Source organism: Solanum dulcamara, chromosome 4 (assembly GCF_947179165.1).
Source record: "Solanum dulcamara chromosome 4, daSolDulc1.2, whole genome shotgun sequence".
Lineage (NCBI taxonomy): Eukaryota > Viridiplantae > Streptophyta > Magnoliopsida > Solanales > Solanaceae > Solanum > Solanum dulcamara.
This window is the reverse complement of record NC_077240.1, coordinates 80999278-81015762: the sequence shown is the minus strand read 5'-3', so window position 1 is coordinate 81015762 and position 16485 is coordinate 80999278. Positions and strand designations below refer to the sequence as shown.

Below are 16485 nucleotides of genomic sequence, written 5' to 3'. Positions count from 1 at the left end.
CAAACGACGTGCCAAAAGCAGATTCTGAAACTTCCACGATGTTCTCCTCAAAATTCCACGTAAGATAGCCTCTGGAATCACCCAAATCGGATTTATATAGGTCAAGAAATAACTTGTCAAAGTTCTTCAAAAAATCATTCCGAAATTGGACACTGCTGCAAATAATGTCACGATATTTACCTGAATCGAATGCTCCAAATCATTTTTCAATCTCTCCAATGCGTTCTCCACAACAAATCTCACAAGTTTGCCTTTTGAATCACCCAATTTGGAGCCCTAATGCTCAAGTTATGGGGTTTTAAAGTTAGAGAAAAACCAAAAAAAAGGAAAGGGGCTGCTGCTGCATTTTCAGATTTTGGAAAATCCAAAATCTCCGATGGGGCTGCTCGAAATTCGTTCGGAATCCGATAAAAATAAACTAAATATGCTACCCCACTAAATTTAACGTTCTGGACTCAATGGCGCATTCAGAATTCCCATACGAGATCATTTTAATAAAAAGTGGGTTTCACATCCAAGAATCATTTTAAGCCATATTCCACAACGGTCCTCGATACTAGTCCGAAAGCCTTGAAAAGCGAACGAAGGATCGTTCTAGACCAAAATCGACATTCCGAAACTAAGCCTGCTGTCAGAATTTTTATTCAAGCGCGTTTTTCTAGAATGTTGACCAAAGTCAACCATAGGCTAACTTTCAAAGTTAAAAGCGCCAAATGGCCCCAAACTCGTATCGATTGCCTCGATAGTTATTCCGACAGTGCTACTAGCCTAATTTGATCATTTCGGAGCTGATGGAACCATCAGAATTTGAATTCGAGATCTCGTTGACCCAAAATTCAAAAATTCGCAACTAAACCAACTTAGGCCTTCAAAATACCAAAACAGACTCGGGACCTCTAAAAATTCAACCAACACTTCTTCTAGACCAAAAACCATCTCCCGAATCCAACGGAGTCGTCGGAATTCTATTCCGAGCATCGGAACTCCAAAAGTTGACCAAAGTCAAACCTTGGCTTAAAATTCCTCAAATTCTCAACTCAAGGCCTCAAAACTTCATTACAGCTCCAAAACTTATTTCGTAAAGTATCCCAAGCCAATTTCAACATTTTGGAGCTGCTGGAATCGACATAATTTCGTTCCGAGACCTGTAACTCCGATTGACCCCAAATACCACTTTTTAATACTTAAAGTTTATGAAAACTCAAAATTTCCAAAGACTAAACTTTTCATAGAATTTTCCAAAAATCAACACCCGATACTAATCAGAAATGACTCAGGGCATCTAAAGGGAGAGGTAAAATGGTCATTTTACAAAAATTCCAAAAATGACCTTGAGGGTCATTACACAAGGCAAATGAAATCAATGTTACATAGTGTCTAAATAAATTAATTTTACGTCACAAACTCATTTAACAATTGTTTCCATTTAAATTGGCTTTATTACCCACTTTAATGTTGCAATAAAGTGATAGTCATGCTAGTAATCAACATTTTTAAATTACGTAGACAAAAGTATACTGAAGTCTTTATTACTGTATTGACGACTGTCGAACGCTTATTATTTTCGTCTCAAATTATTTATCGTATTTTTAATAAAAAATTATTTTAAATTATTTATTATTTAAAAATTTTAAGATAAAACTTTACTCTTTTTCATTTTACTCTTAGTGTGATTGTTCTTGAAGACTATAAAAACTTCAATTGCACAGTGATGACACATAAACAAAGTAAACATTAAATGCTAAGAAATTATATCTTAAGACATAAATAAAAATTATATGATCAAAACTCTTAATAACTTTCCTAAAAGAGGTGTAAGAGAAAAATACAATAGATAATTGGTATGCGGACAATGTTTTTTTTGGAAAAAAAATCAGAAAAATAAGTGATTAGTTCGAAAAGCATTTACATATAATCTATTCAAACATTTACATACAATGTATAGTTAAGGGAAACATGCCACCTCACACACACCTCTCGATTATTCCGCTGAGTACCTGGTGCCTCTCATCGTATGTAGAAGATCTAACTGAAGTACCAAAGGCGAACGAGGCTCCCAGGTATGGACATAAAACATGCCAGGAAGTACATATTCAGAGGGCTTTTTGTGTAGCTTTCTTGTGCAATGCTACATCCAACAACTTTACAAGCTTTTTATAGGGATTTCAAAGTGTTCTACACTAGTATGTACAAACTACAAACTACAAACCTCAGATTATAATTATACATCGAAGGGGTACACGCCACAAAAGCGTTTATTGAGAAACAAACTACTTGTATAAATGGTCAATCCGAGGGACTGAAGCAACGCGAAACCTATAGGTGTTGAAAATGAGTACCTGATGTCTGTGTAGGTATCACGACTCAACATCACTTTCACTTTCTCAGAGACATGCACAGGGTTCAACAGCAGATGACTATACTTGATAGAACAGTGAGTAATGTCAGTCTCACAAAGCATATATTCTCTCATCGGAGTTATAGTCATCCATATCGGAGATATTTGCAGAGTAAGACCATGAGAAAGATTTGCTCCCACTTGCTCTTCTGATACGCCTTTGAGAATCGCTACCACATATTCCAAAATGCTGTCGGAAAACAAAGTAGCACAAGCTAACGAGAGTTCCAATGAGAATTGGTGCACCAAGCACAGTAATAGTGATTGCCATCCATGAGCTTTTCCTCCCTACAACAACAAAACCAACAGCTAGGAATGCTCCACAGGTACTAATGCAGGCTGCCCACATCAACTTGTTCACGACTGAGACAATTTGTTTCTGAGCTCTAGTATCCCAGGCAACCAGAGTAATCTGAACAACAACAACAGCGAGAGATATAAAGAGAGACGTAGCATTCAGAAGACAGAACACACGAAATGCAACAGTCTCAGCAATTCTGGCCTTTCCTGCTTCAGGTCCAGTCTCGACATATTGGCCTGGCAAGCTGAATATAGCTAGAAAAGCAATAGACGCAAACAAAACAGCAACCACAGTCACAGAGTTAATGGTATTCTGAACAGCTTCTCTATGAATCTTCCTAAGTTCTTTGGCAATGCCAGAAACACGCCTTTGGGTCTTTTCATTTTGTATAAGCTGGGATTGCACCTCATGTTTAATGTCACTCACGGTCCTCTTAAGTTCTGATGCTTCATCAAATTGACCCACAAATCTGGCATGTTTTGCACCAGCCTCAGTCAGACCTTCCTTAATTAACAAAGCTGAGTCTCCATACTGCAGTTTGTCCGCCAAGTCCATTGCAGTTTCCTTTTGATTATTAATTGCATTGACATCAAGGGATGTGTAACTGAGCAGAAGGCTTACAATCTGAAACAAAGACACTTCATGAGGATATGACAAATAAAAACCCAACAATGGTTATGGTAGGAAAATACAGCTCTTCAGACAACAAAACAAAAGTAGTGCAGGATGTACGACACATAATTGGTGCAATCTAATCCCCTTATCTTTTGATATAACTTTATTTTAATTCAAACACATCACCATTTGATGATTTTTTTGAACTTGATCACCATTTGATGATTTACTTAGCCTAAAAACCAAAAATTAAAAATCCGTTCACCATACAAACTACTGGAAGGATGAATGGAACATCAAGTACTAAAGAGGAAATGGGAAATGAAATAGAAGCTCCATTTATCACATTGTTTTTTTAAAAGAAAATTAAATGATCTCCTTCTATCATATTCTTCATGAGTCATAGAATAGTTAAATACTATAGTTATTGTTTGCGCATATTTTGTTCCCAATTCAACTAGGCTAAATTAAAGTTAGTAGACTGAGAGAAAAATGACGCCGTCCCTTCATGATACACTTAAGTAATGAGACAATATTAAAAGATTCTTACCATGAGTTATACTATAGTTATTGTTTGCGCATATTTTGTTCCCAATTCAACTAGGCTAAATTAAAGTTAGTAGACTGATAGAAAAATGACACCGTCCCTTCATGATACACTTAAGTAATGAGACAATATTAAAAGATTCTTACCATGAGTTTCTATTCACCGTTCAAATTGCTAGCATTCATTTTTCACTAATGTGAAAAACTTGCGCTTCCTATTAACGATCCCAAAAGAGACCACAAAATTCTGGGAAGCCGTAACAACTGTCTTATGATTGTGTTCCAAAACTATGTTACCTAGACTCAACTATGGATACATACTGGATATGGGTGATTATGGCGGCTTCAATGTGCTGATATTTCAGCATGGTTGAAGGCTTTTATCTGTAAAGGTTAGGAGTGGTCATTGCAGAAGTTCAGCGACGTCATCTAGAGAAGTCGAGACAGTTTTAATGGCTCCTTATAACTAGCCTTGGAAAACACCTTCAAGTTTATAGTCAAATATTATAACATACAATAGTTTTCTGGTAGAGTTGAACACCAGAAAACTTGGTATACCTGATGTGGCCACAAAAGCATAGTAAGAAAATATAATCACTTGGAAGCCTAAATCACATAACACAGATCTCACATCAACAGGAAACACTTTATGGTTCTAATATGTGTCCAATGTAGAACACAGTCGTATTTCCACATGCTTTGTGTGTGTAACAATGTAAATGAAGGTCTTAGTTGCCTTTGACTAAAACATGTTGCTCTCATTTTATTTGGTTTTATTCACTTCTCATCCTTCTTTTATAACTACAACCACTCCCAATACTAGCTCTTTTCTCTACTCTATGCATTATAACTACAACCTATATTCTGCAAGATTCTGCAACGGGTAATATTTTTCTTTCTTTTAGTTCTACATCATTCTCCCAGAAATCTATCTAGCATAAACCTCTTTTTGGAACGAAGAAAAATGCATTGTTCAGGAACTTGAGTGCTAAAGAAATATAACCCTAGACTTCATGGTCTAGAAATGATAGCAGATCTTTGATGTATTCAGCATAGCAAGTGTCATGCTATAACCTTTAGAAAATAAATAAAAAGATACCTGGGGACGACATTTCCGTGTGGCTATATGCAAAGCTGTGTTTCCCTTCTTGTCACGCTCATTCAATATTGAGTTGTCAGTATCCAACATTTCCTCCACCACAGAGGTATCCTGACCCTTAACAGCCATATGAAGTGCAGTTTGACCCTTCTTATCTTTGATGGATATTATATCTGGATCTCGCTCTATAAGTGCTTTTACAATATGCAGAAGGCCATACCTAGCAGTTGTGTGCAGTGCAGTTTTTCCATTCTTCCTAACAATTCGTATGGAGCTCACGTCTGCATCTAAAATGGCATTCACCACATCCAAGTGTCCCTTGACGGCAGCTGAATAAAGAGGGCTTGTATTTGAGGAGTTGCATACTTTACAAAGTCCAGGCCACATGGCCAAAAGTTCCCTCACAATACCTGTAAATGACAGCATATGTGTTGTACGGTCAACCATCCTCATAAATATTCAAACATTGAACTAGTAAGGTACTCAAGACTTAGCAGTAAAGGCCAGGGTGTAAGAATTTACAGTCGACCATGTCAGGTACTTTTTCCTAGCTCTCACTAAATTTCTCAAGGAACAATAATAGAAAAATAAGTCCTCTTATCGATTACTGCAATAAGGTAGACCCAAGTAGTTTGAGATTGAGGATTAGTTGATCAGTAATAGAAACATGAACATCACCACTATCTTTTTAAAGCACAAAAAATATCACAAGCACCTGGATCCGATACTTGGATTGTCTATGGTCTCAGAAGATCAAAGTTGGTCTAGCTTATCAGTAGCCCAACGAAACATAATTGAAACTGAAGTATCCAATTAGAAACTACATGAAGTTCTACAAACTAAACGCATGCTCTTTTTCTTTTGAGTTAATGGTCAAAAACACACCTAAACTATCACTTTTTCGCGAGCTTCATAGCTCAAATATCTATTGTTTCCTTTAACTACCTAAAATATCACTCCCTTTGTATTAGAACACACCTCGATGTTGAGTTGACCAAATATTGTTCCCACTACAGGCGCATGTAGGCTAACTCAATATCGAGGTGTGTTCTAATACAAAGGGAGTGATAGTTTAGGTAGATAAATGAAACAATGGATAGCAAAGGATGAAACTCGCGAAAATGTGATCGTTTAAGTGTATTTTTGACTATTAACTCTTTTCTATTTTAGATAACTACTCTCCTAAATGATTTTTCTTTTGGACGGGGGTGGAGGGGGGGAAGTAACTACACTCCTAATGAAATAAATCAAATCACTTATAATATACTTGATAACATATTAACATTAGAGAAAGATGACCTCCAAAGCCTATTATACAAGCTGGCATCAGGGACTAAACTTTAAATGCATGGTTTTGCTTCATGGTTTTTGTTGAATAGACCTTATCATACCCATATTACCCTATTTGAGCATAGTTGATCAACAAAGTGAAGAACCGTGATTAAACCCCCATCACCCTCAAGAAGATTATAGTATAATATTGAGTATAAATATACAATTTCTTATGTTTTGTCTTCTCAACTAACTCATGCACATAGGTGGTTCTTATATTGTCTTACGACTATCTATTGTACTATAGTATTAGGATTCTACATCCTAATCATAAACTATATCAAACTAATCTATTGCAAATATCTTAACGTTAGGATTCTACGTCCTAAGCCTAATCTATGCTGCTCTCTATCATCCCACCTCCGCCCAGGGGGGAGCTAGACTATAGCTTACAGGTTTGACCAAACCCAGTTTTTTTGGTTCAAACTCTGTATTTGTCTTGAGAAATTCATTCAATATGTATAAATTATTAATTTAAAAAAAACTACTAAACTAAAAGGACTAAATCAACAAAGTCAATAATCATGATTACCCCCCGGGGTTTGGCTTAACCGAGGATTGGCCAAGGCCATATAAGAGGCCTTTCCATCCCTAATTGAACATGTGGGACTCCAACACTCCCTGCATGACCACAACTGAACATCTGGAGATTGAACAATACAAGAATCTTGGACCTAACACAGCGCTTAAAGTTAGCGCATTTTAAGGAGGATTGCCCAAGACCATATAAGAGGCCTTCACATCCCTAAATGAATGATGCCGGGACTCCAACAAGAACTTTCTAAATTAAAAGGACTAAAATCCTAAACTTATAAGTGCCTGTTTGACTCAATTTATTCCAAGCAGCTAGCCAAACATAATCAGTTATGTTTTTGAGCTTATTTTAAAAACAAAATGACTTTAAATTGACAAACCAAACACTAAAAAAAAGCTGAAAACAGCTTATGGGCAACTTATAAGTCAATCCAAACAGGCTCTAAGCTTCAAATCCCGACTCCACATCCCTCAAAAACAAAACAGATCAGGCAATACTTGTACATCTAATCACATGACTAATCAAGAACATCAATTCACTAAAAAGAGCAAAGTAAATAAAAATACCCAAGTGTCCACTTTTTGAAGCAACATGAAATGCATCAAAATCAGCTTTAGACCTAATCATAGCAGTTTCCAAATCACAAAACCCAAGCAAATAACTCACAATATCCTCAAAATTATTTGCAGCAGCAATATACAAAGCAGTTTCCCCTGCATCATTCTGTAAACCCAACACAGAAAATAGATCCAACCCATCATTCTTTATGATGAATTTGACAGACTCAAGGTCCCCAGATCCAACTGCTGAGAAAAATGATTGATGGGTTATCAACCTTAATGACTTTGAGTCCATGTACTTACTTTGCCCTTAAAAATTCAATCTTTTTTTTTTCAATTTTTTTTTCCTTTTTTGAGAAATTCCTATCTGGGTTTTTCCAATCTTAAGTAGAAATGGAATTTTTTTTATGGATTGATGAATCTTTTTTTGTGTGGGGGGGGTAAAACAGAGTATTGATTACGATGATGTTTAGAAGTTCATTAATAGTGAAGAAGAAAGCAGGTAAAAATGGAAAAAAGACAAATAATTGCGGGGTTTTTTAATTCAACGCTATAATGACCCTTGTGGGGTCGTCGTTCACATGAATATTGGCTCGAGACATTTTTTTAATTTTTTTTAATCTTGAAAAAGTAAGGATATCACATATTTTTAATCGATAATTATTTTTATTTTTTGACTAATCTATCCTCCTTCATCCCTCAAGATCAAGAAGAAATTGTACATGAATTTTCATATGTTGTCCAACGACTACGCCTTTTAAAATTACCTTTCATGGACAAACATTTCCTAAAATTCGTTAACCCTATCTGCTTATTTATTTCAAATTAAAATTTATAATTTCGAGATTGTGCTTTTAGTACGTATAAGATTACTTGTATTGAATTTTGGTTAAATTTGAATCGTGTATTATATAATTTATTTTTGGAGATCTGCTTATTTATTTCAAATCAAAATTTACAAGTTCAAAATCGTGCTTTTAGCACATATAAAATGTTTTTAGTACGTATAAAATTACTTACATTAAAATATGATTAAATTTAAATCACATATTATATAATTCTTTTGGAGACATTTAATCGGGGTGGGGGGTAAGGATCCTAACAGCTTTTTAGTATTACAGATTCTCTATGATATGAAGTAACAGCTTTTTACTTTTACTCCCTTTTTTATTTTATTCTTTCGACTATTAAAATATTTTTAGGAGTTGCATAATGTGTTTAATAGGTTGTCAATGTGTATTAATGTAGAGTATCGAATCTTAATATCATTAAAGTGATAAATAGGTGACTTGATTTCTGAATTATTACATAAAATATTATCAAGAAGAATGAATAGATTGGCTTTGAAACAATAAAATATATATTTTATAATTAAAAAGTAATCATATTTTATCCTGAAATGAATCATAAAAAAGTGATCAATATTTTTTTATTGAACAAAACGTATGAAATAAATCAGATTGATAAAAATACGAGCACCTATTAACTGCTACTCATAGTGTTGTACTTATATTTTGAGTAGTTGTATATAAATAAATAAAAATCAATTTTTCATTCTTGATATTTATATTGAAATTTGATTATTTTGAATTAAAAATTAAAATGTCTGATTAAAAGAAAAGCAGTCTCGTTCAATGCACCATATAAATCCATTGGTGACCCCCTAAAGTTGACATCAACTTTCACTTAGACACCTAAATCGGAGAAGTTCATTTTAGACATCTCTCTCTCTCTCTCTCTCTCTCTATATATATATATATATATATCATAAAGCGAGTGCATTACATACACTTAATATATTTTGGTGATAATTAAAAAAGTGTCAAAATGACACATCGGAGCCTTACTTGAAATGTCTAATATTAACAAAGTCCAGTTAAGATGTCTAAGTGAAAGTTGGTAGCAACTTTAGGGGCACCAATGGATTTCGCCTTCCTTTTATGATGTTAATGTACATGGACAGTTAGTTTGGGGTCAAGTCAATGGTTAGAGTATTTTTTTTTCTTTTTAGTACATGCGTATATTACAAGTTCAAAATTTAATTAAAAAATTTAATTCAATATGCTCATTAACTAACTTTAGTAACACTCCTTTACAGGAACACCATGACATGCACTCCTTCCATCTCAATTTAAGTAAAATCATTACTTCACACAAAATTAAGAAAGAAAAAATGACCTTTTAAGATGTATGCTTTAAAATAAATTTAAAATATTTTGCGTGATTATAAACTATTTCACTAAAAATAAAAAAAATTAAAGTTAAATTCTTTCTAATAATCAAAAGATGATATTCTTTTTAAAAGAACTAAAGAGAGAAATATATCACGTAAATTGGGACAAAGAATGTATAAGATAAAAAAATAAAAAATTAGAAGGGTATAGTTGATATATTTCACACGTAGTTTATAAATACTATATTGATAAGGGGCGCTCCAAAAGAATACTAGGATAAAAATAGGAACTATTGTTAATATTTTACTAATATTTTCCGATAAAAGTACACTTATAAAATTGAATCTAGGCTATCGTTCTTATTGAGCCGCTCGAAATTACAAAAATATACTTGTATGTTCTTTATTTATTGATGTAGATGCAATTTATTTCGTATACATTTATATATTTCTTTTATTATATTATATATTTTTGAATTTTATGTCAAATCGAAATCGAACCTACAAACTAAAAACGGAGGACAACTTTAGCAATTATTAGTACTAGCATATATAGTACCAAGATATTTCTAGTCTTCCCCTTTTTTCCTCAACCACTCATTCAATCACATTTAAAGGACACATCATTAATATCAAGAAGGTAACAAATCCAATCTATAGCTTACTTTCGATATGAAAGCTGTTTTTAAAAATTTATTTCAACATAACTTGGGTGAAATAAGAAATTGAATTTTCGCCATTGATTATTGATTGAGCCACTAATAGATAGATAAAACTCTTAATATATTTCATGCTTTCTTTTCAATGGAATAAAAAAGTTAAGGTTTTAGGTTATGGCATTGGACCAACATAACACGATCAAGGATCATCACTAACTCTTGATTCCAATTGTGCGTTATTTTATTAATACTTGTAATTAGATTATTTATTGATTTACGTACTAGCATGATCAATATATATATATATATTTGTTATATAGTTATTTTATATTTAATAAATAAAAAGGAAGAGATCAAAATGTTTTTGAAAAGTTTTATCCCTTATAAGAAAAGAGACACAACTATTCAAAATATTTATGAAAAGTTGTATTCATTTATATCTATAAAAGGACAGTGGAAAAAGAGAGATATTTTTTTTTCTTTCTTCCTTCTCCAATTCATGAAAGTTCAATCGAAGATTCTTGTAAAAGTTTTTTTTTCTTCAAAAAAGAACAGACTTCTGTAACAAGTACGCGATTATAGATTGCGACTTGTACGCAATATATATATATTACCAAGATATTTCTATCCTTCAACTTTTCTCCTCAACCACCCATTCAACTCACATTTAAAGTATGTGTCATTAATAAAGCCCTATATATTACCCTATACCTACCATATGTTCCTCACAATTATTATTTTTTTGCCTTCAACAACTTTCATCCATTCTTTTTAGTGACAAAAAAAATGATGGGGCGCTGTATGCGTTTGTTTGCAACTATGTTACTCTTGCTTATGGTTCTCTTTGCCACTGGTAAAAATTCTTTCTACAATTTTTCTTATTTTTCAATAGTTACCTCACGACTCGACATGTTTGGGACTGAAGCGTACGTAGTTGTTATTATATATACTCTTTCCGTTTTGATTTATGTAATGCAATTTAATTAATTTCTTTTTAGCTTGCTTAAAAGAAGAACGACACACATTTCTAAAGTTGGAAACTATTAATCATGCACTTCTCATTTTACCTTTTAACATAAATATTATGATTTATATATATAAGATACTATTAGAATTTTTCCTTATGAAAACCTTATTATCTTTTTTTCTCAACGATTTCGATCAAACAATTTGTGGAAATAGGCAGCCGCTTAACATTTTTCAATGGGAAAATAGTTATCGTTTAGTAGTGACTAGTGAGATCACAAGTTTTAAATTTGTTTTATAGTCATACATTTTTTACATTGTCAAGTCACACAACTATTTACAGGTTCTATATAAGCCTTCTTAAAATGTAGAATATTCTGGAATCTTAACATGTTAGCTGTTATAACAAATAAAAATTGAGATCGGATAGTATAAATATTTCTTATACTAAACGTATATAACTTAAATTCATAATATAATGTGAAGTTTAAAGTTAAATTATTTCTAAATGCAGAGATGGAGCCGGCGGAGGCAAGGACTTGCCAGTCGTTGAGCCATCGGTTCAAAGGTTTGTGCGTGAGAAGTAGCAATTGTGCTTCTATTTGCAATACTGAGGGCTTCCCTGATGGAAAATGCCAAGGCTTGCGACGCCGTTGCTTTTGTTCACGACACTGTTAAAATATCTATCTATATCTATATCTATCGAATAACGTGCACTACTGTATTAAGTATTGTTACTGTTGAATGTAACTTTTTTTTTTTTGAAGTATTAATTTGGTCATGTTAAAACTACTTGTATTTGTTGTTCTTATGGAGATCCTTGTTTTTTTGTTTGTTTGAAATATGTGTGATCATCTCAAACTTAAATTATCAGAGTGAATAAATTTTTATTACTTAATTATATTTTTAAGACGTTGTTAATTTCGTACTAGCCTAATTTTTTTTATAGCATACAACATAAATTTCACTAGTTTAAGGTCTAATTACGTGTGCTTACCTTTAGTTTTTGAAATTACCTACTGAACTACATTTACATTGCCAGATACATGTATCTGGCATATTGTGAATTTGTGATACATGTATCTTGGATACATGCAAGTCAAATTATGTGTAATTTATTCAGATACAATGTATCAAAGTGTGATTTGCATGTATCTAGGATACACTAACTCTTTCGCTCGCGTCTCTCCTATGCATATATATTTTAGAATGTATCTGATATTAAATATTTATATATCTGGTGTAATTTGCATGTATCTGAAATTACACTGGCTCTTTCTCTGACCTCTCTTATCTCTCCTTATTCCTATGTATTTGATATCAAGGATATATATACATGTATCTAGTATATTTGATACATGTGTTTAACTTGAGATCTGAAGGAGTAGTGTAACACCCCTTAAAATGTTATTGATTCATGGATCCTTTCATTCATGAAGTCCAAATAAATTATCAAAAAAACTATTTAATTCAAGCATGAAGCTTTATGGATTTTCATATCATGATTCTAATTGCATAGATTATTAAATATTTGAAGTTTAATCACCTATCTTATGTTAGTTTATGTTGTCTCTCAAATGCATTAATTTTTTTTTGATTTATGATATGTCCTTATATGAAGACATAAAAATGTTTTAAAGTATTTTGATTATATTATGATCTCTCATGCCTAAAGTATTTTGATCATAATTATTTCTCTCATTACTAAAGTATTTTGATTATATTATGATCTCTCATGCCTAAAAATATTTTTATCATATTATGATCTCTCATTACTAAAGTATTTTGATCATAATTATGTTCTCTAATGACTAAAGTATTTTGATTATATTATGATCTCTCATGTCTAAAGTATTTTGATCATAATTATTTCTCTCATGACTAAAGTATTTTGATTATATTATGTTCTCTCATGACTAAAGTATTTTGATCATGTTCTAAAGTATTTTGATCATGTTCTCTCATCCCTAAAGTTATTTAGGCATAACTTTTCATAGGATGGTCCAAATTAGGTGATTCAAATTTCTGAGTAACCACAACATCATTACCTACAACTTTCATGAAGAACACATCTTACGATTCGGAGTTTAAGTAGATCAAATAAATTGATCTTTGCAAGACATAATGTTGTGACGGAATGGAGTATTTGTAGAATAAAATTCGTATCTCGATGTAGAATGCTCCAAATCGAATGATTCTTGAACTAACTTAAACTACACTTCTATATCTACAATTCTTACGAAGACACCAAATCCTAATAAGGAATTTATCTTATTCAAACGCAGCTTCGAAAACGAATATTCCGTTAAAAGATATTTCATCTCACCTACCATACAAAGATCTAGAACCATTTGACATCATCCATGACATCAAAATTCTTCATTGAATTTTTAAGATCATCCTTTATAATTATGTTTATTTATTGTTAGGTCCCTCCTCCACACCTATAAATACCCACCTTATTTTCTCATTTTATTCATCAGGCTTTCTTAAGCAACTCTTCTCTCTATATACTTCTTCTCAAATATAGTTTTAGTTTTAGTAGTATAAAAATACTACTCCGGTAATTCTTATACTCCGGGTAGTACACAAAATAAACCGGCGAGAAGAAAAGGCTAGAGGTCCAAGAGTGTTCCAATTCGAAGTAAAGCTTCCGATTTAAGGTATGTAAGGCTTTCATAGCATTGGATTGAGTTCGTCCATGCTCCCAATATTTAAATTCATTATAATTGAGTTATAGTTGAGTTTTATCCAAATCTTAAATTCTAAATAAATTAATTCTTTTTCTATTGAGTTTGATATATTTATGCATTAATATTATTATTGTTATCTCTCATATTATTGGAATTATTATTCATGGCTACTTTCCCATGAATCCTAATTGATTTGATGTTCATAAATATTTTTATACATGTTTTGAGTAAAGATGTTGGCTTTTTATTATTTTCATTGATAAAAAGAAAGTTATATGAATTAATACTATATATGTATTTTATTGAGTTTTGAAAGAGCAAAAGAGTTGAGTTTGAATGAATTTGAGCAAATGATATTTTGAGCAAGATGTTTTGATGAGATGTAAATAATGTTTTTGGAAGTATAATGATTGATGAACATGAAATGAGATGAGTTTGATGATTTAAATTAAAGTCCAATGAGACTAGATGATGAGTTTAATATGAGCACATATTTTGGGAGTAGTATTGAGCACCGAGTTGGGTAAGAGTTTAATTGACTCAAACCCCAGAACTACGTAGCCAGCGTAGGATGGAGGCTATGCCTCTTAAGTCCCAAAAAGAGGACTTTGATGAGTGGATCCAAGATGGTGATGTCCTTTACCCTGGCAAGGTATTGGATGGATGTGGCAACGACATCGCTTCGTTGTATCATCGCTAGCTCATAAGTGATGGTTGTCGGTTAGAGAAACTCCCAATTGAGTAAGCATTGCTTATTACTATTATTTTTATTATTATATTTTAAACTTGCATTACATATTGATGTTGAGATGATGTTGGGTTCTGAGCTGAGTTTTCTTGAGAGGAGTTTCTTGATATCTGTCCTTACCTTCCTGCCATTTTACATACTCGTACATTCCACGTACTGACGTTATTCGACCTGCATCATTTTATGATGCAGATACAAGTGTTAGAGATCCTCAATAGGCGCATCATTGAAGATCATTTCTTTTCGGCTATTTGGTGAGTCCTTCTTGTATTCGAAGGAACTCCTTATCCTTTTATTATTATTGAGTGTGATGTTTCTTTTGAGGTAGCCATGAACATGTCATTGACACCATCTAAGAGTATTAGAGGTTTCATAGACAGAGTTTGATGATATAATCCGAGTAGTTCTCCTTAGAAACTACTTCTTCTAAGAATTATCATTTTTTTTCTTTTAATATTGATGATGACAAGCCCACATTAGTATTCTTAAGTCTTCCGCTGATGAACAGATGAGTAATGAGACCAAGTGGTTCTCTCGGAAGCCAGAGATGGTTTCTGAGTGCCGGCCACGCCTAGGGTACCCTCTTGGGGCGTGACAAGTAGTATATATATCTGATTTAAAAATACGAAATTATTAATCAATGAGATAGTATATAATTATTTCAAACTATAAAGCGGATTAATATTTTTTCATGATAGGAATATTTGTATACTTATGTAGTTTTTCCAATTTTTAAATACAACCTTAGGTATATATATTTGAAATTCCAAGTGTTTCACTCTCGAGTCTCGAGTATATGATAATAATTATGAGTACTATAAAATAAATCACAATTTCAAATTAGGTGATAATCTGTTACCTAAAATAAATCACAATTCTCACTATATAATGAATCAATCCCTTATTCCATGCTGGAGATTTTTCATCTAACAACTCTTTTGGAATCTTAGATAACCAATGTATAAAACAAAAAGAATGTGCAAAATGTATTGATCGCGATGGAAATAATCTACAATGGAACGATCCTGGAACTCTGAATGCATAGCAGGATTGATCGATAGGTAGTGATCGAAAAAGGGTATTGAAATCATTGGTGACATGATCATTGAAGAATATTTCGAATTCAAGAATATTGATTTTAGTAGAATTTGTCATGACTTGGGACAAGTACTTGTCCTTTAGAGCTTCTACAACATGTTGCATTCCAATTAAAGTGTTTGGTCAAGAACGTCTCAATTCTGCAATACATAATGTGTTTGAAGAAGATAACACGATTTTGATGTCAAGCTTTTCAACAATTGCATTTCTCATCATCTTTTTTGAATCCTCTAACACTTCTCTCTGCATGCAATTATAAAAATAATGTCATGTTGATGGGATACATTTTGTTATTAATTATAATGAATGAATTAAAGTTCAACTACGTAATCTAATATGATAATTTGAAACGAAGGGAGTATATAACTAATTTAGATTCAAAATGATTTATAATATAGTGCAAAACATTAATATGTACCGCCAATTGGGAGCTTTTGAAGAAGCTCTAAGGACCATGGCCAGCATTCATAGGAAAAGATGTCATTTTGGCTAATGCTAATAGCCTAATATGCTGCTTCTTCTTTCTTTTTTTTTTAATTTTTTTTTTCTTGTTCAATGTTTCCTCCACATGACATGCATGCATGTTCTTATATATGTGGATTTTTGCATTGTTAAACTCTATGATTGATTTGAATAAAAAAAAGTCAAAGAATAAGAAATCCCAAAAAGGACACGTTTAATTTTATCAATTGTTGATGTCAACAAAAGGTTTAATTGCCAAGATTAAGAAAAATAATCTAAGCTCTACACTTGGTTATATAG

At 32.5% G+C, this 16485-nt stretch overlaps 2 protein-coding genes and 1 pseudogene across 3 annotated transcripts; 1 reads left to right on the top strand and 2 right to left on the bottom strand.

Annotated features, from left to right (window-relative positions):
• Positions 1 to 1842: 1842 nt before the first annotated feature.
• LOC129887885 (ankyrin repeat-containing protein At2g01680) lies at positions 1843 to 7915 on the bottom strand. 2 transcript variants are annotated; one of them, XM_055963118.1, is made up of 3 exons: positions 7493 to 7581; positions 4960 to 5369; positions 1843 to 3323 (listed from the first exon to the last, which is right to left on the bottom strand). In XM_055963118.1, exons 2-3 carry the CDS (start codon positions 5344 to 5346, stop codon positions 2451 to 2453), a joined length of 1260 nt encoding a protein of 419 aa, XP_055819093.1. In that variant the 5' UTR covers positions 5347 to 5369; positions 7493 to 7581; the 3' UTR covers positions 1843 to 2450. The 2 variants fall into 2 exon arrangements, with proteins under 2 accessions (XP_055819093.1, XP_055819091.1); XM_055963116.1 differs by having other exon boundaries at positions 1844 to 3323; positions 7393 to 7915.
• Positions 7916 to 10927: 3012 nt separating this feature from the next.
• On the top strand, positions 10928 to 12087 carry LOC129887884 (defensin Ec-AMP-D2-like). Its single transcript, XM_055963115.1, has 2 exons — positions 10928 to 11071; positions 11699 to 12087. Exons 1-2 carry the CDS (start codon positions 11005 to 11007, stop codon positions 11860 to 11862), a joined length of 231 nt encoding a protein of 76 aa, XP_055819090.1. The 5' UTR covers positions 10928 to 11004; the 3' UTR covers positions 11863 to 12087.
• Positions 12088 to 15480: 3393 nt separating this feature from the next.
• On the bottom strand, positions 15481 to 16207 carry LOC129884425 (loganic acid O-methyltransferase-like; annotated as a pseudogene).
• Positions 16208 to 16485: the final 278 nt, after the last annotated feature.